General features: G+C 51.3%; 2 protein-coding genes across 2 annotated transcripts; both read right to left on the bottom strand.

The window, feature by feature from the left end:
* Nucleotides 1–4,014: 4,014 nt before the first annotated feature.
* SDHAF1 (succinate dehydrogenase complex assembly factor 1) lies at nucleotides 4,015–6,470 on the bottom strand. Its single transcript, XM_038767416.1, has 2 exons — nucleotides 6,398–6,470; nucleotides 4,015–5,131 (listed from the first exon to the last, which is right to left on the bottom strand). Exon 2 carries the CDS (start codon nucleotides 4,972–4,974, stop codon nucleotides 4,726–4,728), a length of 249 nt encoding a protein of 82 aa, XP_038623344.1. The 5' UTR covers nucleotides 4,975–5,131; nucleotides 6,398–6,470; the 3' UTR covers nucleotides 4,015–4,725.
* Nucleotides 6,471–11,492: 5,022 nt separating this feature from the next.
* Nucleotides 11,493–20,621, bottom strand: TBCB (tubulin folding cofactor B). Its single transcript, XM_038767268.1, has 6 exons — nucleotides 20,444–20,621; nucleotides 15,164–15,307; nucleotides 13,558–13,654; nucleotides 13,122–13,313; nucleotides 12,222–12,294; nucleotides 11,493–11,905 (listed from the first exon to the last, which is right to left on the bottom strand). Exons 1-6 carry the CDS (start codon nucleotides 20,555–20,557, stop codon nucleotides 11,791–11,793), a joined length of 735 nt encoding a protein of 244 aa, XP_038623196.1. The 5' UTR covers nucleotides 20,558–20,621; the 3' UTR covers nucleotides 11,493–11,790.
* Between the last annotated feature and the right edge of the window lie 1,576 nt (nucleotides 20,622–22,197).

The following is a 22,197-nucleotide window of genomic DNA, read 5'->3' as shown; positions in this document are numbered from 1 at the left end:
ACCATTATTATTATTTTTATTATCACCTTGTATCCCCCCAGCGCTTAGAACAGTGCTTTGCACATAGTAAGCGCTTAACAAATACCATTATTATTATTATTATTATTATCACCTTGTATCCCCCCAGCACTTAGAACAGTGCTTTGCACATAGTAAGCGCTTAACAAATACCATTATTATTATTATTATTATCACTTTGTATCCCCCCAGCGCTTAGAACAGTGCTTTGCACATAGTAAGTGCTTAACAAATACCATTATTATCACCTTGTATCCCCCCAGCGCTTAGAACAGTGCTTAGCACATAGTAAGTGCTTAACAAATACCATTATTATTATTACCTTGTATCCCCCCAGCGCTTAGAACAGTGCTTTGCACATAGTAAATGCTTAACAAGTACCATTATTATCACCTTGTATCCCCCCAGCGCTTAGAACAGTGCTTTGCACATAGTAAGTGCTTAACAAATACCATTATCACCTTGTATATCCCAGCGCTTAGAACAGTGCTTTGCACATAGTAAGAGCTTAATAACTGCCATTATTATATTATTATTATTATCCCAAAGCGCTTTAGAACAGTGGGATTAATGTGAGCCCCCCGTGGGACAACCTGATCACCTTGTAACCTCCCTGGCGCTTAGAACAGTGCTTGGCACATAGTAAGCGCTTAATAAATGTCATCGTTATTATTACCATTATTACTTCCTAGAAAGCATTTTCAAAGAGTTGGAGGGTGGGAGGCTGTTTGGGCCGGGGGCCGGGACAGGGTGGGGGCTTAGCAAATTAGGAGAAGCAGCGTGGCCCAATGGAAAGAGCACGGGTTTGGGAGTCGGAGGTCATGGGTTCAAATCCCGGCTCCGCCAACTGTCAACTGTGTGACCTCGGGCAAGTCACTTAACTTCTCTGAGGCACAGCTTGGGAAGTTCAAGTTGGCAACATATAGAGACAGTCCCTACCCAACAGTGGGCTCACAGTCTAAAAGGGGGAGACAGAGAACGAAACCAAACATACTAACAAAATAAAATAAATAGAATAGATATGTACAAGTAAAATAAATAGAGTAATAAATATGTACAAATATATATACATATATACAGGTGCTGTGGGGAAGGGAAGGAGGTTAGATGAGGGGGATGGAGACGGGGGCGAGGGGGAGATGAAGGGGCTCAGTCTGGGAAGGCCTCCTGGAGGAGGGTACAAGGTGATCAGGTTGTCCCACGTGGGGCTCCCAGGCTTCATCCCCATTTTCCAGATGAGGGAACTGAGGCCCAGAGAAGTGAAGTAACTTGCCCAAAGTCACCCAGCTGATGAGTGGCAAGGCCGGGATTTGAACCCATGACCTCCGACTCCAAAGCCCGGGCTCTTTCCACTGAGCCAGGCTGCTTCTCAAAATCACCCCCTCTTCCAGTATATCCATGGGGACGTGGGGGGGGACGCTACAAGGAGGAAGGGCCAGGAAGCAGCCAGCTCAGGGAGCCGGGCCTTCGCTCGCAATGTGCCCCATGTTCAGAAAACAGAACATCCTTTGTCCTCACATCCTAGGGGGGTGCCGGGGAGGAAGCCGCTTTGAAAATTCAAATAAATAAATGGGCTGGGAACTTTGAAGCAGAAAGCTTGGATGGAAACCAACAGGCCGCGTTTTAATCGCATTTTTACGGGAATTTCAGAGTCAGTACAAGAGGAAGGGAGGGCTGTGGCGCCAAACCCCCCCAATAAAAATAACAACAGTAATTGTGGTATTTGTTAAACGCTTACTATGTCCTGGACTAAGCACTGCATGTAATATTACTCTATGTATTTATTTATCTTACTTGTACATATCTATTCTATTTATTTTATTAGTATGTTCGCTTTGGTTCTCTGTCTCCCCCCCTTCTAGACTGTGAGCCCGTTGTTGGATAGGGACTGTCTCTATGTGTTGCCGACTTGTACTTCCCAAGCGCTTAGTACAGCGCTCTGCACACAGTAAGCACTCAATAAATACGATTGATTGATTGATTGATTGATGTAGATACAAGGTAATCAGGTCCCATGTGGGGCTCACAGTCTAAGTAGGAGGGAGAAGAGAGCTGAATCCCCCTCCTTCCTCATCCTCCCCACCTTACCTCCTTCCCTTCCCCACAGCACCTGTATATATGTATATGTTTGTACAGATTTATTACTCTTTTTATTTATTTTACTTGTACATATTTATTCTATTTATTTTATCCTGTTAATATGTTTTGTTTTGTCGTCTGTCTCCCCCTTCTAGACCGTGAGCCCGCTGCTGGGTAGGGACCGTCTCTCTATGTTGCCGACTTGGACTTCCCAAGCGCTTAGTCCAGTGCTCTGCACACAGTAAGCGCTCAATAAATACGATCGAATGAATGAATGAGGCACAAAGAAGTTAAATGACTTGCCCAGGGTCACAGAGCAGGCGGGTGGCAGATTCGGGATTAGAACCCAGGTCATATTAGGGTATTTTCTGATGGGGTAGATCATCATCATCATCATCATCAATCGTATTTATTGAGTGCTTACTGTGTGCAGAGCACTGTACTAAGCGCTTGGGAAGTACAAGTTGGTAACATAACATAGATCACCAGTTTGGACTCAAGTCTCACCCAAGGTGAAAAGCAGTGTGGCACAGGCCTGAGTGTCCTGACCACTTGACACCCGTCCACATGTTTTGTGTTGTTGTCCGTCTCCCCCTTCTAGCCTGTGAGCCCGCTGTTGGGTAGGGACCGTCTCTATATGTTGCCAACTTCTACTTCCCAAGCGCTTAGTACAGCGCTCTGCACACAGTAAGTGCTCAATAAATACGATTGAACGAATGACCCCGTTTTAAATCCCAGCTCTGCCAACTGCTTGCTGTGTGACCTCGAGCAAGTCGCTTAACTTCTCTGTACCTCAGTTTCCTCTGCCTCCTACTTGGACTGAGGCCCGTGCGGGACACAGATTGTGTCCAACCTAATTAACTTGCAACTACTCCAGTTCTTACAGTAGTGTTTGACCCATGGTAAGCAATTAAATATCATAAAGCAACTGTCCCGCCTGGGGCTCAAGAGGGAGAGTGGGTATCATCCCCATTTGAGAGCTGAGGAAACTGAGGCTCAGAGAGATGAAGTGATTTGCCAAGGTCACACAGCAGCACTGGGAATAGGACCTGGGACCCATGGCTTCCAGCCCCTCGCACTTTCCACCAGGCCACACTGCCCCCAAAATCAGGATTTTGATGACTGGCAGATGAGGCACGCCAGACCCTGGCTGCCCAGACCGTGGGAGCTTTCGATGATCTGCCCCGTCCGACGGGGGAAAGTAGAGAAGCAGCGTGGCTTAGTGGATATAGCATGGGCCCGAGTGTCCGGAGGATCTGGGTTCTAATCCCAGCTCGGCCACTTGTCTTCCCTGTGACCTTGGGTCAGTCACTTCAATCAATCAATCAATCAGTCGCATTTACTGAGCGCTTACTGTATGCAGAGCACTGTACCAAGCGCTTGGGAAGTACAAGTTGGCAACATATAGAGACAGTCCCTACCCAACAGTGGGCTCACAGCCTAGAAGCAAGGAAAAGATACTCCCTCTCCCCATCGGGGAATCGAATCCCGGTCTCCCGCGTGACAGGCGGGGATAATAATAATAATAATAATGGCATTTATTAAGCGCTTACTATGTGCAAAGCACTGTTCCAAGCGCTGGGGGGAATACAAGGTGATGAGGTTGTCATACTCACCACTATACTAACGAGGAACACGCTTCACTTTTCTATGCCTCGGTTCCCTCATCTGTGAAATGGGGATTACGACTGTGAGCGCTCTGAGTCCAACCCAATCATCATCATCATCATCATCAATCGTATTTATTGAGCGCTTACTATGTGCAGAGCACTGTACTAAGCGCTTGGGAAGTACAAATTGGCAACATATAGAGACAGTCCCTACCCAACAGTGGGCTCACAGTCTAAAAGGGGGAGATGTTCTATCTTCTATCTACCCCAGAACTTAGAACAGTGCCTGGCACAGAGTAAGCGCTTAGATACCATTATTTATTATTATTATTTTCCTCTTTCAGTCCCAACAACATCCTTGCGAGGGCACAGCCCCAACCCCTGAATCCCGGATCCGTTTAAAACCCAAAGCCAGGCACGTCCTTGCCCCCAACAACACTACGTGCCGCAGAGAAGGACCAGCCCCCACCTTAACTTGGCACCCCGGTATATTGGGTGGGGGGCCTACGGAGCGGAGGGACGGGTCGGAAAATACAAGACAACAGGTGACACGGACGAGGGAAGTAGCCCAGAATGAAGGAAGGCCCGGACCTGCCTCGTTGGTGTAGCAAGGAGAGAAACGGAGTCACCGTTTCAGCCGCCGTGTGCCGCGGCGCGGGAGAAGGCCCAGCCAAGGCCGGCTGACCGTCGGGGAGCGTTTGACCGTCCATCTGTGACGGATCATCCACTTGTGGTTAGTCGAGAGTTGTTTGGCAGCCAGGAACCCTCCACCTTGCTCCTGCCTCTTTGGGACGCAACAGGGCAGGCTCTATTTCTGCAAACCAGCTTCCAACCCCATCTCCCCGCTTAAAGTCGCCCCAAAGCCCGCCCCAGTCTGTCCCTCTCATCGCACCCCCCACTAACCCTTATTCCCCTCTGGTTCACTGAGTGTTGGGGGGTGGGAGGATTAGAGGAGAAAACCGTCGGGGGCTCCGGCAGGTGGGCCCTGTCTCCAGGGGTCTCCGGCTTGTCGGAGGCATCACGTGCCCTCCGGGGTGCCACCAAAGGCCCCGAGCCGCTTGGTGCGGCTATCCCGGAGCTGGTCCAGCTGGCGCTGCCCGCGGCGGTAGAGGTACTCGATGCGCAGGACGTCGGCCCGGGGGATGCGGGCGTGCTGGCGGAACTCGGCCCGGATGCGGGGCACGGCGCCGGGCTTCTCCCTCCCGGCCCGCAGGAACTGGCGGTACAGGCTCAGCACCTGCCGCTGCAGCTTGCTGTGGCGACTCATGGCCCGCGGGGAAAGGGAGAGAAAGGACTGTGGGGACAGGGCGGCCGAGGCCGAGCCGAGGGTCAGAGCGGGCCCTGAGCCGATGGGGAGGCGGCGGTGTGGTCCTGGTGGTTTGAGAGACGACCGGCGTTGGTTCTCGGCGAGTTGGGAGGCGACCCTGCGCAGGACGGGGGAGAGGAGACAGGGGAAGTTGTCGGGGTGTCCCGCTTTATCAATCAATCAATCAATCAATCGTATTTATTGAGCGCTGACTGTGTGCAGAACACTGGACTAAACGCTTGGGAAGTCCAAGTTGGCAACATATAGAGACGGAAGTTGTCGGGGTGCCCCGCTTTATCAATCAATCAATCGTATTTATTGAGCGCTGACTGTGTGCAGAGCACTGGACTAAGCGCTTGGGAAGTCCAAGTTGGCAACATATAGAGACGGTCCCTACCCAACAGCTGGCTCACAGTCTAGAAGGGGGAGACAGAGAACAAAACAAATTAACAAAATAAAATAAATAGGATAGATATGTACAAGTAAAATAGAGTAATAAATCCGTACAAACATATATACAGGTGCTGTGGGGAAGGAAAGGAGGTAAGGCGGGGGGGATGGAGAGAGGGAGAGGAAGGAGGGGGCTCAGCGTAGGAAGGCCTCCTGGAGAAGGTGAGCTCTCAGTAGGGCCTTGAAGGGAGGAAGAGAGCAAGCTTGGCGGATGTGAGGAAAGAGGGCATTCCAGGCCACGGGGATGACGTGGGCCGGGGGTCGACGTTGGTGGGGACTGTCTCTATATGTTGCCAATTTGTACTTCCCAAGCGCTTAGTACAGTGCTCTACACACAGTAAGCGCTCAATAAATACGATTGATGATGATGACAGGCGAAAACGAGGCCCGGTGAGGAGATTGGCGGCAGAGGAGTGGAGGGTGCAGGCTGGGCTGGAGAAGGAGAGAAGGGAGGTGAGGTAGGAGGGGGCCAGGGGATGGACAGCCTTGAAGCCCAGGGTGAGGAGCTTCTGCCCGATGCGCAGATTGAATGGTAGCCACTGGAGATTTTTGAGGAGGGGAGTAACATGCCCAGAGCGTTTCTGGACAAAGACAATCCAGGCAGCAGCATGAAGTATGGATTGAAGTGGGGAGAGACACGAGGATGGGAGATCAGAGAGCCCCCACGAGGGGCTCACGGTCATAATCCCCATTTTCCAGATGAGGCCACTGAGGCCCAGAGGAGTTAAGTGACTTGCCCAAAGTCACCCAGCTGACAATTGGCGGGGTCGGGATTTGAACCCGTGACCTCTGACTCCAAAGCCCGGGCTCTTTCCACTGAGCCACGCTGCTTCTCTAACAAATATTAACAAATATGATTATGGTGATTATTATTATTATTATTACTTTGGGCACGGTCCCCTTGAGCCCCTCCCCCGCCCCTCGTCGGACTCACCTGATGCAAAGCGGGCCAAGCAAGGCCACAAGGCGAGGGCCAGCCGAAGGGTCAGAAGGGCAAGCAATCCTCCCCGCCGCCTCCTCCTATTGGCTGGCGGGCGCCGTCAGCTCTTCCTATTGGCTGGCGGGCGCCGTCTGCTTCTCCTATTGGCTGGCGGGTAATGTCAGCCCCGCCCAGAGGGAGCATCCCCGCGCCCGGCGCGCCGCACGCGATTGGCTCCCTCGGCCGGTGGGCGGGGCGATGATGGGCGGGCCTGGGCTGTGATTGGCTCCCGCGGCCGGTAGGCGGGGCGCCGCTGGGTGGGCCGGGGCCGTAATTGGCTCCCGTGGACGGTGGGCGGGGGCGTCTCTGGGCAGGACTGAGCTGTGATTGGCTCCCGCGGGAGGTGGGCGTGGCGCTGCTGGGCGGGCCTGGGCTATGATTGTCTCCCGCGCGCGGTGGGCGGGGCGTCTCTGGGCAGGCTGGAGCCTTGGTTGGCTCCCGCGGAACGTGGGCGGGGCGTCGCTAGCCAAGCCAGGGCCGTCATTGGCTCCCGTGGGCGGTGGGCGGGGCGTCTCTGGGCAGTCCTGGGCTGTGATTGGCTCCCGCAGGCGGTGGGCGGGGCGTCGCTGGGCAGTCCGGGGCCGTAATTGGCTCCCGCGGACGGTGGGCGGGGCGTCTCTGGGCAGGACTGGGCTGTGATTGGCTCCCGCGGAAGGTGGGCGTGGCGCTGCTGGGCGGGCCTGGGCTATGATTGTCTCCCGAGCGCTGTGGGCGGGGCGTCACTGGGCAGGCCGGAGCCCTGGTTGGCTCCCGCGGGAGGTGGGCGGGGCGTCGCTGGGCAAGCCGGGGCCGTCATTGGCTCCCGTGGGTGGTGGGCGGGGCGTCGCTGGGCAGTCCTGGGCTGTGATTGGCTCCCGCAGGCGGTGGGCGGGGCGTCGCTGGGCAGGCCGGGGCCGTGACTGGCTCCCGTGGGCTGTGGGCGGGCCGGAGCCGTGACTGGCTCCCGCGGGCGGTGGGCTGGGCGTCACTAGACAGTCCTGGGTTTGTGATTGGCTCCCGCGGCCGGTGGGCGGGGCGTCGCTGGGCGGGCCGGGACTGGCTCCCACGGGCGGCGGGCGGGGCGTCGCTAGACAGTCCTGGGCTGTGATTGGTTCCCGCGGGTGGTGGGCGGGGCGTTACTAGGCAGAACTGGGCTGTGATTGGCCCCCGTGGCCGGTGGGCGGGGCGTCACTGGGCGGGCCGGGACTGGCTCCCGCGGGCGGGGCGCCGCTAGACAGTCCTGGGTTGTGATTGGCTCCCGCGGGCGGTGGGCGGGGCGTTACTAGGCAGTACTGGGCCGCAATTGGCTCCCGCGGGCGGTGGGCGGGGCGTCGCGAGATAGTCCTGGGCTGCGATTGGCTCCCGCGGGCGGTGGGCGGGGCGTCTCTGGGCAGGCCCGAACTCTGGCCTCTCGGTCCAGCCTATGGCGGCCGGAAGTCACAGCTTTAAAGACCTATAAATGTTAACCTGGAGGGGGGGGGATATACATATATGTTTGTACGTATTTACTACTCTATTTATTTATTTATTTTACTTGTACATATCTATTCTATTTTATTTTATAAAACATAAAATTTTATAAAATTTATTTTTATATATATGTATATATGTTTGTACGTGTTTATTACTCTATTTTACTTGCACATACCTATTCTATTCATTTTATTTTGTTAATATGTTTTGTTTTGTTGTCTGTCTCCCCCTTCTAGACTGTGAGCCCGCTGTTGGATAGGGACCGTCTCTAGATGTTGGCAGCTTGGACTTCCCAAGCGCTTAGTCCAGTGCTCTGCACAGAGTAAGCGCTCAATAAATACGATTGAATGAATGAATGGGGAGGGAAATAAAAATTGCCTTCAAGGCCTAATCTTCACACTCCCTACTGCCCCTGGTAGCCCACGCCCCAAAGGAGAGAAGCATTGTGGCTCAGTGGAAGGAGCTCGGGCTTGGGAATCAGGGACATGGGTTCCAATCCCAGCTCTGCCACATAATAATAATAATAATAATAACAATAATAATAATAGCATTTGTTAAGCACTTACTAGGTGCAGAGCACTGTTCTAAGCGCTGGGGGGGGGGGGGGTACCAGGTGATCAAATTGTCCCACGTGAGGCTGTCTTCATCCCCATTTTACAGCGTGGCTCAGTGGAAAGAGCCCGGGGCTTTGCAGTCAGAGGTCATGGGTTCGAATGCCACTCCACCACATGTCTGCTGTGTGACCTTGGTTAAGTCACTTAACTTATCGGAGCTTCAGTTCCCTCATCTGTCAAATGGGGATGAAGACTGTGAGCCCCACGTGGGAGAACCTGATCACCTTGTATCCCCCCCTGCGCTTAGAACAGTGCTTTGTACATAGTAGCACTTAACAAATGCCATCATTATTATTATTATTATTAGATGAGGTAACAGGCTCAGAGAATTGACTTGCCCAATGTCACACAGCAGACAGGTGGTGGAGCCGGGATTCGAGCCCATGACCTCTGGTTCTAAAGCCTGTGCTCTTTCCACTGAGCCACGCTGCTTCTCCACTTGTCAGCTGTGTGACTTTGGGTCAAGTCATTTAACTTCTCTGAGCCTCAGTTATCTCATCTGTCAAATGGGGATGAAGACTGGGAGCTCCACGTGGGACAACCTGCTCACCTTGTATCCCCCGTAGCGCTTAGAACAGTGCTTCACACATAGTAAGCGCTTAGCAAATGCCATCATAATTATTATTATTATTGTGTGCCTGGCACTGTATTAAGCGCTGGGGTGGCTACAAGCGAAGCAGGTCGGACACAGCCCCCGTCCCACGTGGGGCTCACAGTCTCAATCCCCATTCTACAGAGAAGGCAACTGAGGCACAAGGAAGTGAAGTGACTTGCTCAAAGTCAGCCAGCAGACAAGTGGCGGAGCCGAGATTAGAACCCGCGACCTTCTGACTCCCAGACTCGTTCTCTATCCACCATGCAGGGAGTTAGGAGGATGGCTCCCAGCGGGTGGGTGGACCAGCGAGGTTCACTGGTTCCTGCTCCAGTAACTGCTCCCAGCAGGGCCTGGGGGGACCGGAGCCAGGGGGGTGGAATGGCCTAGTGGATAGAGCACGGGCCTGGGTCCTTGGGTAAGTCACTTAACTTTGTGCTTCAGTCACCTCACCTGCAAAATAAGGTCACCAAAACCTGCCGGTCTCAGCTCCGCAACATTGCCAAGATCCGCCCTTTCCTGTCCATCCAAACTGCTACCCTTCTCGTTCAAGCTCTCATCCTATCCCGTCTGGACTACTGCACCAGCCTTCTCTCTGATCTCCCATCCTCGTGTCTCTCTCCACTTCAATCCATACTTCATGCTGCTGCCCGGATTATCTTTGTCCAGAAACGCTCTGGGCATATTACTCCCCTCCTCAAAAATCTCCAGTGGCTACCAATCAATCTGCGCATCAGGCAGAAACTCCTCACCCTGGGCTTCAAGGCTGGCCATCCATCCCCTGGCCCCCTCCTACCTCACCTCCCTTCTGTCCTTCTCCAGGCCAGCCCGCACCCTCCTCTCCTCCGCCGCTAATCTCCTCACCGTTAGGCCTCGTTCTCGCCTATCCTGCCATCGACCGCCGGCCCACGTCCTCCCCCGGGCCCGGAATGCCCTCCCTCTGCCCATCCGCCAAGCTAGCTCTCTTCCTCCCTTCAAGGCCCTGCTGAGAGCTCACCTCCTCCAGGAGGCCTTCCCAGACTGAGCCCCTTCCTTCCTCTCCCCCTCGTCCCCCTCTTCATCCCCCCCGCCTTACCTCCTTCCCTTCCCCACAGCACCTGTATATATGTATATATGTTTGTACATATTTATTACTCTATTTTACTTGTACATATCTATCGTATTTATTTTATTTTGTTAGTATGTTTGGTTTTGTTCTCTGTCTCCCCCATTTAGACTGTGAGCCCACTGTTGGGTAGGGACTGTCTCTATACGTTGCCAATTTGTACTTCCCAAGCGCTTAGTACAGTGCTCTGCACATAGTAAGCGCTCAATAAATACAATTGATGATGATGATGATGATTCAATCCTGTCCTCCCTCCTACTTAGACCGTGAGCCCCTTGTGGGACTTATATCTTCGCTAGTGCTTAGAACACTGCCTGGCACATAGTAAGCGCTTAACAAATGCCACAATTATTATTAATATTAGTTGACTGTCCTCCCTCCTACTTAGACCGTGAGCCCCTTGTGGGACTTGTATCTTCGCTAGTGCTTAGAACACTGCCTGGCACATAGTAAGCGCTTAACAAATGCCACAATTATTATTAATATTAGTTGACTGTCCTCCCTCCTACTTAGACCGTGAGCCCCTTGTGGGACTTGTATCTTCGCTAGTGCTTAGAACACTGCCTGGCACATAGTAAGCGCTTAACAAATGCCACAATTATTCTTAATATTAGTTGACTGTCCTCCCTCCTACTTAGACCGCGAGCCCCTTGTGGGACTTGTATCTTCGCTAGTGCTTAGAACACTGCCTGGCACATAGTAAGCGCTTAACAAATGCCACAATTATTATTACTATTAGTTGAACCGGGCCTGGCTGGAGAGCCAACCCCCATCTCGGGCCCGTGCCCTCACTCGGGCACCTATGAGCCCGTGGAGAAAAGTGTGGGAGGGGGTTGTGCCCAAATATTTTCCTAAGAGACGACACACCATTCAGCAACAAACCCCTGAGAGGGTGGCAGCTTCCGCTGCCATTGTGTGGGACGGCCCCCACCCAAATTCCTTCTGGGCCAAAGTGGGGCGGGAGGCCGGGTGTTGAGAGGCCCCGGCCTGTTCCTGGCGCGCTTCCTGCCGGGTCTCCGCGGGGCGTAGGATGGAGCCGGCCAGGCGACGATCAAACGGCGCTCGGTCGGGTGGGGTACGGCTCCTGGGGCCGAGATGGCCGCTGGCACGGGTCTAGAGATCGAGACACCTCAGCCTCGCCAGGGGCCGCCCCCCAACCACTAAAACCCACCCGGAGGTCACGCGCAAGGGAAGGGGGCTGGAAAGGACCGGAGGAAGCGGCCGGGAATCCGGGCCAGCTGGCTGACCCTCCCTCTGACCCCATCCCCCTCAGCCTCTCCACACAGGCAGGGTTCAAGGTGCAGGTTTAATGGGGCTCACGGTCTCACAAAAGCCAAGGGGGAAGGTGCACGAAAAAAATACATCTCGGGGGAGAGGAAGGGGCAGGCTGGACCAGGACACTGGGCCCGAGCCACACGAACACGGGGGAGAGGGAAGGGGTCCGGGCGGAGGGCGGGGACGGACAGACGGACGGACAGCCAGCGGTGCCAACGCCGAGCCCCTGGGCCCTTGGGGTGGCCGGACTCCGGCCTGGCGTTTACCCCTTCTAGCTCTGCCCCCGCCCCCAGCCCCCTCCCCGCCCGAGTCACATCTCGTCCAGCCCATAGTCCTCCTCGGGGAAGTCCCCGACCGTGACGCTCTGCGGCTTGACGAAGGCACCGTACTTGGGCTGGCACTGGAAGTAGCGTTTGCCGCTCACGCTGGCCGGCGGACGGGGCGGCGAAGGGGAGAGTCAGAGGGCGCAACGTCAGGCCCGCCACAGTAGGAGGAGGAGGAGGACCCTCCAATCCCACGCAGCCCCCATCCCTTTCCCGGCCCCTCCGCCCCCTGCCATCCCAGCAGAGGGTTGGGGGAGGCTGGTGGCACCCCATGGGTGGGAGAGGGGACACCCAACCCATCTCCGCAGAGGAATCCTAAAGCCCCCACTCCCCACACCCGTATCTTCACCAGCCCCAAGTGACGGGGAGGGATGGCTCTCACGGGGCGGGGGTGGAAGGGCTGGAGGGGGGGTGTTACCTGCCATCGTGTTTTCCCAGAGGTTCGTCGTATCTCACCCCGACCCAGTATCCTGGTTTGAACTCTGTGAGGCCTGCCAAGGACAGATAATCATAATGATGACATTTATTAAGCGCTTACTACGTGCCAGGCACTGTTCTAAGCGCTGGGGAGGTTACAAGGTGATCAGGTGGTCCCACGGGGGGCTCCCAGTCTTCATCCCCGTTTTACAGATGAGGGAACTGAGGCCCAGGGAAGTGAAGTGACTTGCCCCAACATCACACAGCTGACAACTGGCAGGGGGCCGGAATTCGAACCCATGACCTCTGACTCCAAAGCCCCAGCTCTTGCCACTGAGCCACGCTGCTTCAGCGTGGGCAGACAGATGGGCAGAGGGGTAAAGGGGGATGGGGCCCCGACGCCACCTTGTTCCCATCTTCACGCCCGGGGTGGTCGCAATGAAGAGGTGGGTGGGAATCGGGGGGCTCCCAGCAGGGAAAGCCTCCCAATTGCCGGGATTTTTCTCTCCCTCCCTCTCTCCTGCTGCCTCACCGAGAGGGGAAACGGGCCCCCAGCTCCACCCGATTCGTCTCTCTGCTCTTCACTTCCCCGACTCCCCACCCCCTGGCCCACTCCTGCCCACTCCTGCTCCTACATATTTATTACTCTATTTATTTATTTATTTTATTTGTACGTATCTATTCATTTTATTTTGTTAGTATGTTTGGTTTTGTTCTCTGTCTCCCCCTTTTAGACTGTGAGCCCACTGTTGGGTGTAGGGACTGTCTCTATATGTTGCCAATTTGTGCTTCCCAAGCGCTTAGTACAGTGCTCTGCACACAGTAAGCGCTCAATAAATACGATTGATTGATTGATTGCCCCGAGGCCTCGGAGAGAAGGGAAGGCGGCGACGGCACTCACCCACGTACATCACGGTGCCCAGCTTGGTGGGCTGCCCGGCTGCCCGCACCCGACACCGGGAGCCCACGGTCATGGCTTCGGCCAAGGCCTTCTCCTCCGCCAGCCGCTGCTCCTGCTCCGCCTCCCGCCGGCTCTGCTCTTCCTCGTTGAACCTGCCCATCTTGCTGCGCTTCAGGAAGGAGCGGACCGAATCTGCGGGCCGGAGACCCCGGGGTCAGCGGTCCGGAGGCCACCACCCTGAGCAGAGCCCCTCGGGGGCGAGCCCCATGTGCCCCCGCCTCTCGACAGCGGGGTAGGAAGCACAGCAGTTAGCACCTCCCCTCCTCGGCCGCGGACATTCGGGCTCATCCCAGGACAGGGAACGAACTCAGGAAGCACCAAACGGCAATCCGCCACCTTCGGGATTCCCTCCCACCCCAAGAGCCCCGGACGCTACCTGGTCGCTTTTCGTACGCAGACTGGGAGATCTCGTATTTCTCCACCCGTGACAGGTCTTCATACTCGCCAATCCGGGCTCCGCTCCGATCGATCACCTGGGGAGGGAAAAGGCACGGGAATGGAAACTGATTCTGCTGCTGAACTGTACTTCCCAAGCGCTTAGTACAGTGCTCTGCGCACGGCAAGTGCTCAATAAATACGACTGAATGAAGGAAGGAATGGGTCCCCTGTCCCGCCCCCTGTTCTTAGACGGGATCCGGTTAAACCATAAATCACCCTTATTCTCCCAGCGCTCCACCCCTACTCAATCAATCAATCAATCGTATTTATTGAGCGCTTACTGTGTGCAGAGCACTGGACTAAGCGCTTGGGAAGCACAAGTTGGCAACATCTAGAGACGGTCCCTACCCAACAGTGGGCTCACAGTCTAAAAGGGGGAGACGGAGAACAAAACCAAACATACTAACAAAATAAAATAAATAGAATAGATATGTACAAGTAAAATAAATAAATAGAGTAATAAATATGTACAGACATATATACATATATACAGGTGCTGTGGGGAAGGGAAGGAGGCAAGATGGGGGGCATGGAGAGGGGGACGAGGGGGAGAGGAAGGAAGGGGCTCAGTCTGGGAAGGCCTCCTGGAGGAGGTGAGCTCTCAGTAGGGCCTTGAAGTACTCTGAAGTACTCCTTCAGAGGTTCCCACTCACGTTAAATCAAATCTCCTGCCCATCCCTCTAAAGCCTCTTCCCCTTCCTGCTCTCGCTGCAGCTGAGCAGGGAGTGAAAATTACCTGAATATACGTATATATGTTTGTCCATATTTATTACTCTATTTATTTTACTTGTACATATTTAGTCTATTTATTTTATCTTGTTAATACGTTTGGCGGTCTGTCTCCCCCTTCTAGACTGTGAGCCCGCCGTTGGGTAGGGACCGTCTCTCTATGTTGCCAGCTTGGACTTCCCCAGCGCTTAGTCCAGTGCTCTGCACACAGTAAGCGCTCCATAAATATGACTGAATGAATGAACGTATTAAGCATTTGGGAGAGTACCATACCACAGACACATTCTCTGCAATGTCCTCTCCATCCCCCCCGCCTTCCCTCCTTCCCTTCCCCACAGCACCTATATATATATTTGTATATATGTTTGTACATATATATGTATATATGTTTGTACATATATATGTATATATGTTTGTACATATTTATTACTCTCTTTGTTTATTTATTTTACTTGCACCTATCTATTCTATTTATTTTATTTTGTTAGTATGTTTGGCTTTGTTCTCTGTCTCCCCCTTCTAGACTGTGAGCCCAATGTTGGGTAGGGACTGTCTCTCTATGTTGCCAGCTTGGACTTCCCAAGCGCTTAGTCCAGTGCTCTGCACACAGTAAGCGCTCAATAAATATGACTGACTGAATGAATGAATAGGATTGATTGATTGATTGACTGAATGAATGAATGAAAATTCCCTGCACATCCATCTGTTTCAAGTCCACGCTGGGGCCCTGGGAAACTTTGGGGGGGGGGTCAGGACACTGAGAGGGCTCTCGGGAATTCCGGTGTTGGGAGGGAAAGGGGGAAAGGCATCCTCACGTGGATCCTGCAGCCGTCTTCCACGGGGTAGGAGCCCAGCAGGGCGTCGTCCTGGTCCAGTTTCATACAGAACTTGTCGTCGATGCCGTACAGCTCCAGTTCCATACAAGAGGCTGGGCTGCCCACCACGAGCTCCAGTTTACACTGCAGAATCAATCAATCAATCAATCAATCGTATTTATTGAGCGTTTATTATGTGCAGAGCACTGGACTAAGCGCTTGGGAAGAACAAACCCCCCGACCATCACAGCCCCAACTCGGTCACTTGGGAGCCCGCTGTTTGGTAGGGACCGTCTCTATGTGTGGCCGACTTGGACTTCCCAAGCGCTTAGTCCAGTGCTCTGCACACAGTAAGCGCTCAAGAAAAACGACTGATGGATTGGGAGGCGTGGTGGGAAAAGATGGTACTCCCGAGAGCCTGCTTGTAATAATAATGATGGCATCTGTTAAGCGCTTACTATGTGCCAAGCACTGTTCTAAGCGCTGGGGAGGTTACAAGGTGATCAGGTTGTCCCACGGGGGGCTTACAGGCATCATCCCCATTTTACAGATGAGGTAACTGAGGCTCTGAGAAGTGACTTACCCAACGTCACACGGCAGACATGTGGCGGAGCCGGGACTCGAACCCATGACCTCTGACTCCAAAGCCCAGGCTCTTTCCCCTGAGCCATGCTGCTTCTCCTACTGCTTCTGCTTCTTGTACTTCCCAAGTGCTTAGTACAGTGCTCTGCACACAGTAAGCGCTCAATAAGTACGATCAATTGATTGATTGATTGATTGGGAGGCGCGGTGGGAAAAGATGTTACCCCCGAGAGGAAATCCCCAAATCCCACTCCCCTCCCACTCTGGTTCCCCTCTGCTCAGTGGGCACGGCACGGCTTCTAATCCCAGCTCCGCCACCTGCCTGCTGTGTGACCCTGGGCAAGTCGCTTCACTTCTCTGGGCCTCAGTGACCCCATCTGTAAAACGGGGATGAAGACTGTGAGCCCCCCGTGGGACAGGGACTATGTGTCCAACCTGAGTAACTTGAATCTACCCCAGTGCTTAGAACTGAGCCCGGCACATAGTAAGCACTTAACAAGAACTATTCGTAATAATAATAGCACGTATTAAGCGCTTACTATGCGCCAAGCACTGTTCTAAGCGCCGGGAAGGTTACGAGGTGATCAGGTTGGCCCACGGTGGGGGCTCACAGTCTTCATCCCCATTTTACAGATGAGGTCACTGAGGCACAGAGAAGGGAACTGACTTGCCCAAAGTCACACTGTCTCCTCCCCTCTATATTGTGAGCTCATTGCGGGCAGGGAATGTCACTGTTTATTGTTGCGCTGTACTTTCCCGATCGCCTAGTACAGTGCTCTGCACACAGTATAATTATTAATAAATGCCATCATTATTATTATTCTGTGGGCCTCAGTTCCCTCATCTGTCAAATGGGGATGAAGACTGTGGGCCCCACGTGGGACAATCTGATCACCTGGTATCCGCCCAGCGCTTAGAACAGTGCTTTACACATAGTAAGCGCTTAACAAATACCATCATCATTATTATTATTATTAACAGTGCTTTGCACATAGTAAGCACTTAACAAATGCCACTATTGTTATTATTAATAAATGTCCTTATTATTATTATTATTATTATTATTATTATTATTCTCTGGGCCTCAGTTCCCTCATCTGTCAAATGGGGATGAAGACTGTGAGCCCCACTTGGGACAATCTGATCACCTGGTATCCCCCCAGCGCTTAGAACAGTGCTTGGCACATAGTAAGTGCTTAACAAATACCATCATCATTATTATTATTAACAGTGCTTTGCACATAGTAAGCGCTTAACAAATGCCACTACTATTATTATTAATAAATGCCATTATTATTATTATTCTCTGGGCCTCAGTTCCCTCATCTGTCAAATGGGGATGAAGACTGTGAGCCCCACATGGGACAACTTGATCACCTTGAATCCCCCCCAGGGCTTAGAACAGTGCTTTGCACATAGTAAGCGCTTAACAAATGCCATCATCATTATTAATAAATGCCATCATTATTATTATTCTGTGGGCCTCAGTTCCCTCATCTGTCAAATGCGGATGAGGACTGTGAGCCCCACGTGGGACAATCTGATCACCTGGTATACCCCCAGCACTTAGAACAGTGCTTGGCACATAGTAAGCGCTTAACAAATACCATTATTATTATTACTATTAACAGTGCTCTGCACATAGTAAGCGCTTAACAAATGCCATCATTATTATTATTAATAATAAATAACATTATTATTATATTATTCTCTGGGCCTCAGTTTCCTCATCTGTCATATGGGGATGAAGACTGTGAGCCCCACGTGGGACAACTTGATCACCTTGAATCCCCCCAGCACTTGGAACATAGTAAGCGCTTAACAAATGCCATCATTATTATTATTACTAACAAATGCCATCATTACTATTATTCTGTGGGCCTCAATTCCCTCATCTGCCAAATGGGGATGAAGACTGTGAACCCCACGTGGGACAACCTGATCACCTGATATCCCTTCCCCAACACTTAGAACAGTGCTTTTTGCACATAGTAAGCGTTTAACAAATGCCATCATTATTATTAATAAATGCCAATATTATTATTATTCTGTGGGCCTCAATTCCCTCATCTGTCAAATGGGGATGAAGACTGTGAGCCCCACGTGGGACAACCTGATCACCTGGTATCCCCCCCAGCGCTTGGAACAGTGCACATAGTAAGTGCTTAACAAATGCCATTATTATTATTATTATTATTATTATTAAATGCCATCATTATTATCATTCTGTGGGCCTCAGTTCCCTCATCTGTCAAATGGGGATGAAGACTGTGAGCCCCACGTGGGACAACCTGATCACCTGGTATCCCTCCCCCGGCTCTTAGAACAGTGCTCGGCACATAGTAAGCGCTTAACAAATGCCATCATTATTATTATTATTATTATTATTATTAACAGTGCTTTGCACATAGTAAGCGCTTAACAAATGCCATCATTATTATTATTACTAGTCTGTTGGCCTCAGTTCCCTCCTCTGTTAAATGGAGATGAAGACTGTGTGGCCCACGTGGGACAACCTGATCACCTGGTATCCCTCCCCCAGCGCTTAGAACAGTGCTCGGCACATAGTAAGCGCTTAACAAATGCCATTATTATTAAGAGTGCTTTGCACATAGTAAGCGCTTAACAAATGCCATCATCATTATTATTATTATTATTAACAGTGCTTTGCACATAGTAAGCGCTTAACAAATGCCATCATCATTATTATTATTATTATTAACAGTGCTTTGCACATAGTAAGCGCTTAACAAATGCCATCATTATTATTACTAACAGTGCTTTGCACATAGTAAGCACTTAACAAATGCCATCATCATTATTATTATTAATAAATGCCATCATTATTATTAGTCTGTGGGCCTCAGTTCCCTCCTCTGCCAAATGAGGATGAAGACTGTGAGCCCCACGTGGGACAGTCTGATCACCTGGTAACCCTCCCCCAGCGCTTAGAACAGTGCTTGGCACCTAGTAAGCGCTTAACAAATGCCATCATTATTATTATTATTATTAACAGTGCTTTGCACATAGTAAGCGCTTAACAAATGCCATCATTATTATTATTATTAGTCTGTGGGCCTCAGTTCCCTCCTCTGCCAAATGGGGATGAAGACTGTGAGCCCCACGTGGGACAAGCTGATCACCTGGTATCCCTCCCCCAGCGCTTAGAACAGTGCTTGGCACCTAGTAAGCGCTTAACAAATGCCATCATTAGTATTATTATTATTATTATTAGCAGTGCTTTGCACATAGACAAATGCCATCATCATTATTATCATTATTAGTCTGTGGGCCTCAGTTCCCTCCTCTGTCAAATGGGGATGAAGACTGTGAGCCCCACGTGGGACAACCTGTAAGCACTTAACAAATGCCATCATCATCATTATTATTATTATTAACAGTGCTTTGCACATAGTAAGCGCTTAACAAATGCCATCATTATTATTATTATTATTATTACTAACAGTGCTTTGCACATAGTAAGCGCTTAATAAATGCCATTATTATTATTATTAATAGATGACATCATTATTATTATTCTGTGGGCCTCAGTTCCGTCCTCTGCCAAATGGGGATGAAGAATGTAAGCCCCACGTGGAACAACCTGATCACCAGGTAATCCTCCCCCAGCGCTTAGAACAGTGCTTGGCACCTAGTAAGCGCTTAACAAATGCCATCACTATTATTATTATTATTAACAGTGCTTTGCACATAGTAAGCGCTTAACAAATGCCATCATTATTATTATTACTAGTCTGTGAGCCTCAGTTCCCTCCTCTGTCAAATGGGGATGAAGACTGTGAGCCCCACGTGGGACAACTTGATCACCTTGAATCCCCCCAGCGCTTAAAGCAGTGCTTGGCACCTAGTAAGCGCTTAACAAATGCCATCATCATTATTATTATTCTGTGGGTCTCAGTTCCCTCCTCTGCCAAATGGGGATGAAGACTGTGAGCCCCACGTGGGACAGTCTGATCACCTGATATCCCTCCCCCAACGCTTAGAACAGCGCTTTTTGCACACAGTAAGCGCTTAACAAATGCCATCATTATCATTAATAAATGCCAATATTACTATTACTCTGTGGGCCTCAATTCCCTCACCTGTCAAATGGGGATGAAGCCTGTGAGCCCCACGTGGGCCAACCTGATCACCTGATATCCCTCCCCCAACGCTTAGAACAGTGCTTTTTGCACATCATCATCATCATCATCAATCGTATTTATTGAGCGCTTACGATGTGCAGAGCACTGGACTAAGCGCTTGGGAAGTACAAATTGGCAACGTAGAGAGACAGTCCCTCCCCAACAGCGGGCTCACAGTCTAAAAGGGGGAGACAGAGAACAGAACCAAACAGACTAACAAAATAAAATAAATAGCAAATAATAGCTCACAGTAAGCGCTTAACAAATGCCATCATTATTAGTAATAAATGCCAATATTATTATTATTCTGTGGGCCTCAATTCCCTCCTCTGCCAAATGGGGATGAAGACTGTGGGCCCCACGTGGGACAGTCTGATCACTGGTATCCCTCCCCCAGCGCTTAGAACAGTGCTGGGCACCTAGTAAGCGCTTAACAAATACCAATATTAGTAGTAGTAGTAGTAAGCGTTCAACAGATACCATGATTATTATTATTATTATTATTATTCTGAGCTCCCACCACCACCACCATCCCCACCCCCACCATCCACACCTTAAACTCTGCCAGGGTGAGCCCCCGGTTGTAGCGTTTCTCGGATCGGAAGGAGTTGAGGCTGCTGCTGATGAAGACGGTGAGGACGGGGGCCGAGCCCCCGGCTCCATCCATCCCGGGCCTCCTCCTCCTCCTCCTCCGTCGTCGTGGCCACCGTTTCTGGAAGCTTCGGCCCGGCCCAACCCCGACCAATCTTGGACGCCCTCGGCCCCCGTACGCGGCTCCCCTCGGACTCCAGCCAATCCCCAGCCGCTTTACAGAAGCGGCCTCTCCCGCCGACCAATGGGGAGGCGAGAGACGGCGAGAGCCCGCGGCGGCCTCGGGGAGGGCGGGGGGAGCGGGATGGGGACCGCGCATGCGCGGGAGGGAGCGCGCGCGTGCTCCCCCTGAGGCCTGCTCTGAGGTGGGCGTTGAAGACGGTTCAATTCCATTCAGTCGTATTGTGTGCAGAGCACTGGACTGAGCGCTTGGGAAGTACAATCAATCAAGCGTATTGATTGATTTTGTCCCTATCTATTCTATTTATTTTATTTTGTTAGTATGTTTGGTTTTGTCCTCTGTCTCCCCCTTTGAGACTGTGAGCCCACTGTTGGGTAGGGACTGTCTCTATAGGTCGCCAACTTGGACTTCCCAAGCGCTTAGTCCAGTGCTCTGCACATCGTAAGCGCTCAATAAATATGATTTATGATATATGAAGCGTATTGATTGAGCGCTTACAGTGTGCGGAGCACTGGACTGAGCGCTTGGGAAGTACAATCAATCAAGCGTATTGATTGATTTTGTCCCTATCTATTCTATTTATTTTGTTAGTATGTTTGGTTTTGTTCCCCCTTTTAGACTGTGAGCCCACTGTTGGGTAGGGACTGTCTCTCTAGATGTTGCCAGTTTGTACTTCCCAAGCGCTTAGTACAGTGCTCTGCACATCGTAAGCGCTCAATAAATATGATTTATGATATATGAAGCGTATTGATTGAGCGCTTACAGTGTGCGGAGCACTGGACTGAGCGCTTGGGAAGTACAATCAGTCAAGCGTATTGATTGATTTTGCCCCTATCTATTCTATTTATTTTATTTTGTTAGTATGTTTGGTTTTGTTCCCCCTTTTAGACTGTGAGCCCACTGTTGGGTAGGGACTGTCTCTCTATGTCGCCAATTTGTACTTCCCAAGCGCTTAGTCCAGTGCTCTGCACATCGTAAGCGCTCCATAAATATGATTTATGATACATGAAGCGTATTGATTGAGCGCTTACAGTGTGCGGAGCACTGGACTGAGCACTTGGGAAGTACAATCAATCAAGCGTATTGATTGATTTTGTCCCTATCTATTCTATTTATTTTGTTAGTATGTTTGGTTTTGTTCCCCCTTTGAGACTGTGAGCCCACTGTTGGGTAGCGACTGTCTCTAGATGTTGCCAATTTGTACTTCCCAAGCGCTTAGTCCAGTGCTCTGCACATCGTAAGCACTCAGTAAATATGATTTATGATACATGAAGCGTATTGATTGAGCGCTTACAGTGTGCAGAGCACTGGACTGAGCGCTTGGGAAGTACAATCAATCAAGCGTATTGATTGATTTTGTCCCTATCTATTCTATTTATTTTATTTTGTTAGTATGTTTGGTTTTGTTCCCCCTTTTAGACTGTGAGCCCACTGTTGGGTAGGGACTGTCTCTCTAGGTCGCCAGTTTGTACTTCCCAAGCGCTTAGTCCAGTGCTCTGTACATCGTAAGCGCTCAATAAATATGATTTATGATA

This window comes from Tachyglossus aculeatus, chromosome 26 (assembly GCF_015852505.1).
Source record: "Tachyglossus aculeatus isolate mTacAcu1 chromosome 26, mTacAcu1.pri, whole genome shotgun sequence".
NCBI lineage: Eukaryota > Metazoa > Chordata > Mammalia > Monotremata > Tachyglossidae > Tachyglossus > Tachyglossus aculeatus.
The sequence above is the reverse complement of the archived record's forward strand: the minus strand, read 5'-3'. Positions and strand labels throughout refer to the sequence as shown.

What these genes read in the sequence shown, in the direction of transcription:
- TBCB (XM_038767268.1), bottom strand. Translation starts at nt 20,557, where the DNA reads ATGGATGGAGCCGGGGGCTCGGCCCCCGTCCTCACCGTCTTCATCAGC. An exon ending in AAGACGGCTGCAGGATCCAC is followed by an intron (nt 13,655 to 15,163) that starts GTGAGGATGCCT and finishes TTCCCTCCCCAG; the next exon opens with GTGATCGATCGGAGCGGAGC. An exon ending in GGGCACCGTGATGTACGTGG is followed by an intron (nt 12,295 to 13,121) that starts GTGAGTGCCGTC and finishes TGTCCTTGGCAG; the next exon opens with GCCTCACAGAGTTCAAACCA.
- SDHAF1 (XM_038767416.1), bottom strand. Translation starts at nt 4,974, where the DNA reads ATGAGTCGCCACAGCAAGCTGCAGCGGCAGGTGCTGAGCCTGTACCGC.